The 8757-nt window shown below is 36.6% G+C and overlaps 1 protein-coding gene across 1 annotated transcript; it reads left to right on the top strand.

The window, feature by feature from the left end:
- The first annotated feature begins 595 nt into the window (after positions 1-595).
- Positions 596-7203, top strand: LOC144956982 (uncharacterized). The gene is made up of 2 exons (XM_078887864.1): positions 596-716; positions 5862-7203. The coding sequence occupies exon 2, from the start codon at positions 5877-5879 to the stop codon at positions 6570-6572; it is 696 nt and encodes a 231-aa protein (XP_078743990.1). The 5' UTR covers positions 596-716; positions 5862-5876; the 3' UTR covers positions 6573-7203.
- Positions 7204-8757: the final 1554 nt, after the last annotated feature.

Here is an 8757-nt window from a genome sequence, read left to right as displayed (position 1 = left end):
GGCTGAGCTGACTCATGTTGACAAGCGAGCTATCAAAAGAACAATCGTTAATTGGTCAAAAACTCAGGATTTCAAGATTTCATATAAGGACATAAGTTCTTGAAAGCGATACCCACCCATTTGTCAGTGGACAGAACTGATATGATGAAATTAGGGCTCCATAAAATGTTATATCATGGTAGGCTCCACCCTCTATTTCTATTCAGGCGTAGATGTAGACGGCGATAGCATTTCCGATATCATAATGACTAGTGGGCAAAGGGTTAAAGCTTCCAAACAATCCCAATCGTTGTCTATCTCTAATGGGCCCCGTTAGAGCCCCGACGCGCAAACTCAGTAATGATTGGGTTGCTGGGTCTGTTAGATCTGGTGGAAACTAATAAACTTCGATTCCATGGGCTTAATGGTTCAAACGGACTGAGTCGTGTATTGTGTTTGTAAATGCGGCTATGTGGTCTTGTGGTAAGACACTCGCTTTCAAAGTTAGGTCCTAGATGACGTCAAAAAAGTCGTTTCTTACACGTGTGTACTCAGTCCTGTTAAGTTAATGACATAAAAACAAACCATTCTAAGATTTATCGTGCTAATCTTGAAATCTGCAATACAACAGATGTATACAATCACCAACCAAATACATATATATAAATGGGTCTGAGAAAGTCTATTGCCATCCCAACCAAGAATACCCAGATATTCCTAGCGTTGGCCTGTCTTAGGTAAGTCCTACTTTTTATACTTATTAGCTTTTGTCCCTAAACTGTTTTACGTCGAAGAGATTAAGATGAAAGTAATTTGATATATGGTTATAATAAGTTTCTTTAATTTTTGTCATCTCGTATTATTGTAAGAATATACGTAGTTGTTTCACCCCCCTCATCAACTGGATATTGGAACATCGTCACATTTATTAGATACAAAATACATTTACTATATAATAAAAATAATTTAAAAAATAATAATAATAATAATAATAATAATAATAATAATAATAATAATAATAATGATAATAATAATAATAATAATAATAATAATAATAATAATAATAATAATAATAATAATAATAATAATAATAATAATAATAATAATAATAATAATAATGATAATAATAATAATAATGATAATAATAATAATTATTATTATTATAATATTAATATAAATAATAATAATATAGCACTTGTGTAGGGCATAACCATGGCTGGGTCATGCTCTGTGCGCTTCACAGTTACAAGAATGATTTTCTAAAATATCACTAACATGCACACACACAAGCAGACACACTTTCAGTTATTACTCAAAAGAAGAAATAAAAAAAATCTAAATGAAATAAATGTGAAACATTGACAGAGACTTAAAAATATATTTTTGTAAAAAAGTAATGTGTAAGCTTTGATTTAAAAACATCGACACTTGATGTTTCAAGACTATTTCAGGACCAAGTGATGAAATCGATCTCCCACCTTTAAATAAATAATTTGATTTGTTGATTTCTTGAAGTTTTGTCTGGTCAGATGAAGACCGTAGCATTCCAGTTGGAGAATGTACATTAATGAATTCGTTAAGATATCTATGTGCTAAACCATTAAGGCATTTAAAGCAGATAAGGGCGATCTAGTATTCAACCCTTTATTTCACTGGCAACCAATGGGCAGCTTATATTCATGCTTCTTTGTTTTGTAATTAATTTTGCAGCACTATTCTGAATTGTTTGAAGTCTTAAAATTTCATCTTTAGTTTCCAAAGCCAAAAGAAAATTAGAATAATCTAATTTTGATAATATAAAGGTTGTTACTAGCTTTTTCGTTACATCTTCAGCCAAGTAGGTTCGAACATTAGCATTTTTATTGAGATGTGAATTTAAACTTTGCATAGATTATCAACATGTAAATTCATGCCCAAATCGCTATCCAAAAATACTCTTAAATTTCTAATTGTTTTTCTTGATTTTCTAGATATCTAAGTTCATTACTGGGAAAGGACTATTGTTGTTTGCCTCACATAATAATAATTCTGTTTTTTTTTTCATTATTAAGTTTAAGTTTATTTACATCCATTCAGCTTTTTAAATTAGCAACACAATTTTCAATTGGATTTTGTAAAAGAAAAATATTATCAGGAGTATCTCTTTTATAGATTTGTGTATCATCAGCGTAAAAGTGGTAGTCCATATCATGATTATTAAAAGTTTTTAGAAAAAGGCTTTATATACATTTAAAAAATAATAGCCTTAGTACATATCCCTGGGGCACCCCATGCGTCAAATCAAATTCATCTGAAAATCGACAATTTATTTCAACAGTTTGTGTTCTAAATCTAAGGTACGATTGAAACCACTCTAGTGCAGTGCCTCTGATTTTAAAAGTAATTTTTAAACGATAAAGTAGAATATGGTCTATGGTGTCGAAAGCAGAGGAGAGATTTAAAAAGAGTTAACAACCAGACATGTTTTTGTCAATAGAATATATTATAATATATATTAGTATAGACTTTGAGGACAGCTGTTTCTGTGTTACGTTGTGTTTTGTACGCTGACTGATAAGTTTCACTTAGATTTATTGAAACATGTTTTCAAGGTCTTTTTAACGCAAAACTCTTTCAAGAATTTTTGATAGGAAAGGAAGATTTGAAACCGCCTATAATTTTTAAGTTCATTCTGTTCAAGTGCACTCTTCTTCAAAAGAGATTTTACAATAGCTTTCTTAAAAGAAGTAGGAACTACACCAGAGTGGAGTGAGTTATTCACTATCATAGTTATAATAGGCAAAAAAACATCGCAATTTTGAAGTTAAGAGGTGGGGATGGGGTCGAGATTACAGCATTTGGAAGGACTCGTCATTATTATTTATCGAATTTCTTCTTCTATGACTGGAGAAAATTCATCTAATTTGTCTCCTTTGAAATGTTTGTTTTTTTTTTCTCCGACTTTTGGTCCAATTGGCAAAGGATTGCGATTTTCCTCATCATTGTTGACGTTAGGTAACGTTTGTAATTTATGTTTGCAGAGAAGTTGATTTGAAAGGCGCTATAACTCTTTACAACTGATGCTGTTTTCGAATTTTGAAATATAGACTTTTCTTTTGACATTCTTTATAATGTTAGAGCCATTGGTTTTGGTCGATTGATAAATTTCTTTATGACCATTTAGACCTGTCTTGCTCCACAACCTCTCTGCTTGCCTTTAATCGTTTTTATTTGCCATTTTTACATTATCATTAAACCATTCAGCTTTATTTCCTGTCAGAAGTGCGTCAAGTCACTAAAGGAAAATGTTTATCAATAAGATCATTTAAAATGTTGTTAAAATCACCTATATTTGTTACATTGAATTAGTTTTCAATATCTAGAATCTAGATTTATATGATTAATTTTTCTACTGTCTACTGTCTTTAATGGAGCATAACATATATTAGAATTGATAAAAATGAAGAGTCCTTTGTGATCTGAGATGTCAATGTCAACAATTTCAGTATATTTGATTGAGGAATTATGGTAAGAGGAGATGACCCAGTCTAAAAGGCTGCCAGTTGTCTAAGTATTTCATTCATATTTTGAGTGAAATCATGGTCAAGAATTAAACGATTTAATTTGTTAACAGAAGATGGTGTAGCTAAAAAGTTGAAATTAAAATATCCAGTCATCATCATCATATCTTGTCGCGCCAGTGAGTCAGCCAGTCCCGGGCAGTCTGGTTGCATTCCCTCAGGTCAGCATTGGTGCAGTGAGGTCCCAGCGAGCATTCGGACAGGATGTGATCCATGGTCTGTCTGGGGTGACCGCATGGGCATTCAGTGCCCGGTGAGATTTTCCATTTAAAGAGGTTGGTGGCGGTGTTTCCCACCTTTGCTCTAGCTCTGTTCAGCGCCACCCATTCTTTTCTCTTGAGGTCTGTGCCTGCTGGGAGCTTTTCTGTTGGGGGCTGGAGGGCATCGTTTGCTGTCTTGTCCCATTCTACCCATTTGTCCAGGCGGAAGAATGCTGAGTGGTCTGGGTGAAGGCTCTCTACTGTGAGGAAGCTTTTTCTTGATTTGAGCCTGCTTTTGGGGCAATTGTGGTCATGAAGGGGGTGTCTCTGGTCCATTTCCTGTTTGTATTTTTGTATTTGGGCATGAGCTTCCCTCCGGATGTGTGGTGGGGCTATTCCTGCTGCACGGTAGACCAGTGGTAATGGTGTTGCTCTCAGCTGGCCCGTTATGATCCGGCAGGCGTTGTTGAGCTCGGGGTCTAGCTTGGAGGCATGGCATGATCGGGCCCATACAGCTGAGCAGTACTCCGCAGTTGAGTAGCTGAGGGCCAATGCTGTGGTCCTTAGAGTTTTAGGGTCAGTTCCCCAGTTCATGTTTGCCAGCTTTCCAAGGAGGGCATTACGCGTGGACACTTTTGCCTTGGTCTTCCTCACGTGTTCTCTGAAGGACAGAGTCCGATCAAGCGTCACTCCGAGGTACACTGGGTGGTAGTTGTACTCTAATGTCTGGCCATTCCACTTGATGTTAAGTTTTTTGTGGGCTTGGTGGTTGTTGAGGTGAAATGCATACACTTCAGTCAAAATAAAAGGTGATTTTTTGAGGTTCAGTTCTGACAGCATTTGACTAAATTCGTCAATAAATAGTTTAGCTGATTTATGTGTCGGTCTAAAAACATTTAAGACGTGGCACGTTGTTGACCTTTTAAAACTAAAAGATGCAGTAGGGGTAGACTTGGTGTCGATATTGATGAGATTCGGTCGTTTGAGTTTTCGGTCTGCGATATGATTGTTGGTGTTGATGACATAATTGTAGTTGTTGACGCTGGTGCTATTGCTTTTGTTATTCCTGTTGTCGTTGTTGTGATTGATGATGCAGTTGTTTTTGCTGTTGTCTCAGTTCCGTTGTCGTCATTGCCGCTGTTTTTATTTATGTTGCTGTTGTTGATGCTGTAGTAGTTGTTGATGTTCATGCTGTCGTTGCTTCGGTCGTTGATGTTGTTGTTGCTGTAGATGGTGATCTTGTTATTGTTTTTGGTGTAGTTGTCGCTCATGTTGCTCTTGCTGTTGCTGTTGTTATTGCAGATCATGTTGCTGTTGCTGTTGCTGTTGTTATTGCATATCATGTCGTTGTTGTTGTTGCTGTTGTTGTTGTTGCAGTTGTTGTTGATGATGATGATGATGATGATGATGATGATGATGATGATGATGATGATGATGATGATGATGATGATGATGATGATGATGATGATGATGATGATGATGATGATGATGATGATGATGATGATGATGGTCATTAAGATGATGATGTTGCTGCCGCCGCTGCTGCTGCTGCTTCTGATGATGATGATGATGATGATGATGATGATGATGATGATGATGATGATGATGATGTTGATGATGACGACGATAATGATGATGATGTTGATGATGATGATGATGATAACAAATTACAACAGAAGAAAAACTCAAGCAAACCACACAATGATATATTCATACGTATGTATAACATAAATGGCAATATAAAAGTTTTCATGATAGATTGACTTAAGGATGTGAAAGGGTTTCCTGCTCCATATGTATTGTCTAAACGTGAACGCTTGCTTTACTCTGTAGCACGGATCTCTACCCCCTATGGTTTCCTCAACATTTAAACTGGCTATCTCAAATACTTTTTTTTCATTTTAGAGCAGGCTTTTGCAGTTTAGGATTCGTCATTTAATCATTGTATCATAAACAGTTTGATTCTGACATTACATTTAGCTATTGACATTAAAATTTTACTAGCAAAATCTTTACTAGCAACGTGAAAATTTGTTCATTTAAAATATAGTTTTCAAGTAAAGTCTTTTTGAATTTCAAGTCATATTAAATATATATAGGTGTTATTTTGTTATGTCCACAGACCAAAAATAGAAACATGGCGATGAACGTGGCTTTAGCGTTGTATGGATGTCTTTTCATGTCTTTATTCCTGGAAAGTAAAACTTTGTCCGCTGATGAAAAGAAGGGAGGCGGTTTGTTTTACAGTGTGGATATGAACAACCAAGGAAAGAAGGGAGGCGGTTTGTTTTACGGTGTGGAAATGAACAACCTAGCAAAGAAGGGAGGCGGTTTGTTTTACAGTGTGGACATGAACGCCCATGGAAAGAAGGGAGGCGGTTTGTTTTACGGTGTGGAAATGAACAACCTAGCAAAGAAGGGAGGCGGTTTGTTTTACAGTGTGGACATGAACAACCAAGGAAAGAAAGGAGGCGGTTTGTTTTACAGTGTGGACATGAACGCCCATGGAAAGAAGGGAGGCGGTTTGTTTTACGGTGTGGAAATGAACAACCTAGCAAAGAAAGGAGGCGGTTTGTTTTACAGTGTGGACATGAACGCCCATGGAAAGAAGGGAGGCGGTTTGTTTTACGGTGTGGAAATGAACAACCTAGCAAAGAAAGGAGGCGGTTTGTTTTACAGTGTGGACATGAACAACCAAGGAAAGAAGGGAGGCGGTTTGTTTTACAGTGTGGACATGAACGCCCATGGAAAGAAGGGAGGGGGTTTGTTTTACGGTGTGGAAATGAACAACCTAGCAAAGAAGGGGGCGGTTTGTTTTACAGTGTGGACTTGAACAACCAAGGAAAGAAGGGAGGCGGTTTGTTTTACAGTGTGGACATGAACGCCCATGGAAAGAAGGAGGTGGTTTGTTTTACGGTGTGGAAATGAACAACCTAGCAAAGAAGGGGGCGGTTTGTTTTACAGTGTGGACTTGAACAACCAAGGAAAGAAGGGAGGCGGTTTGTTTTACAGTGTGGACATGAACGCCCATGGAAAGAAGGGAGGCGGTTTGTTTTACGGTGTGGAAATGAACAACCTAGCAAAGAAGGGAGGCGGTTTGTTTTACAGTGTGGACATGAACAACCAAGGAAAGAAGGGAGGCGGTTTGTTTTACAGTGTGGACATGAACGCCCATGGAAAGAAGGGAGGTGGTTTGTTTTACGGTGTGGAAATGAACAACCTAGCAAAGAAGGGGGGCGGTTTGTTTTACAGTGTGGACATGAACAACCAAGGAAAGAAGGGAGGCGGTTTGTTTTACAGTGTGGACATGAACGCCCATGGAAAGAAGTAAAGCAGTGTTTTTTTACGATGTGGACATGAACTCCCTAGGAAAGAACGGTTTTTATAGTCATATATGAACATCTTGTGCATCCTTAAATGTCCCATGGTAATAATCCTGATCATTAAAGCAATGTAAAACTGCAGTAACGATTTCAATGTTGATTTTTAAAAATTATGTTTCATAAATAATATGTGTAGGGGAGAGGTTTTTGTCATACATGTTTTAGAAAAATAGCATTATTCTCATCAAGCTTCATCGGTTTTTGTTTGTGTGTTATGTCGGGCTGGATCGGATGATTATGATTATTAATTGGACTAATGTTCTTTGTTTATCAGAATGGATATCATCTTTAATATTGAAAAAAAAAGTATATAATTCAATGTTTTTGAAAGTTTTTTTTCAAACATAATTTTTGTATCTGCTTCAGCTCGAGATTATACTAAATTGAAATGTGGAACACATTGTTAAATAAATTTTCAAATATTCACACATCTATGCCACTTAAATTGTATATATTTTCGAACCCCATAATTTGTTAACAATCAAATTAAGATTTAATCTTGTGAGTGTATACTGCAAATCAAGTTTGAGTTCATCCTCGTTTTTCAAGTTCTAAACAAACAGTAGCATTTAGTTTCTACCTACGAGTACGCGTAGTTATTTGCTGTCTTGATGATCTATTTTAAAAAATCAACTTTTTCTGTAATGGAAATACTCCGAATCTAATGTAACGCATATTCCATTTAATCAATGTAATAAAAAGGCCATAATCTTGTCGGGGTATCAGACCTTAATTGCAAGCACGTGGACTTAACATGGTGTTACGCCAAATCAGACCTAGCAACACGGCACTTGTACGGTGTACTGAGTTGTCTATAGACCGGCTTAACACTCTCCTTACCAGCCATTTTCAGGATTTTCCCCAAAAGTTTAGCCCCCAACTGACACAAAAATAGTTGTTTTATCACTCAAACACAACAGCAGTAAACTCTTGTGATAAATGTCTTTGGCAAGACATGCTCGATAACACATTGTTCATTTTATTTAAATTTTACAAGAGCAATTTGAATAAGACAAATGTTGGTTGAATCGAAACGAATGTGACGATTTTCCTATTGTTGGTAAGGAGAGGCTTAAACCCTTGTCTCTGTTATAAACAAATAAAACAACATAGAATAACACCTTACAACTGTCGTGTTTCGTCTTACATATTAAACATGTTAAGTGATGACGGGATTTGAGCACCTTAAGCAGATATTACTCAATTTTAAAAACCCAACTTTGACATTTATTTAGCGCAATATCCACCAAACGCGTTCAAGGGGCTTTACATGGGTCCCTAACCAACAGCAACATTTAACATGTAGGATAAGGACAAACGCCGGTCAGGCGATATTACATTTTCCTGACAAAGTTAACGTTGTTAACGGCCAGTTACTCAATTTACACCCGTGTACGATAAGAGAATGTGAGTTAAGAGCCTATTCCAAGGACTCAATTATGGGCCGCTTAAAGCGGGACTCCAACTCTTGACCTTCCAGTTAGAGGGCGAGTGTCTTACCCCTGGAGCATAAAGCCGTATGAAACAAGCTATTTTATATTTTGTTAGTTTTTTGCCTCCTGATTTCATGGACTGGAACTGAATATATCTAAAACAGAATGTATGACGGTATCTAAAAATAATAACCCACCAGCC

The sequence above is a fragment of the Berghia stephanieae genome, chromosome 11, assembly GCF_034508935.2.
Source record: "Berghia stephanieae isolate SIO BIC M18660-M18661 chromosome 11, UCSD_Bste_1.3, whole genome shotgun sequence".
NCBI classification, from domain to species: domain Eukaryota; kingdom Metazoa; phylum Mollusca; class Gastropoda; order Nudibranchia; family Aeolidiidae; genus Berghia; species Berghia stephanieae.
This window is presented reverse-complemented; position numbering and strand designations above follow the sequence as displayed.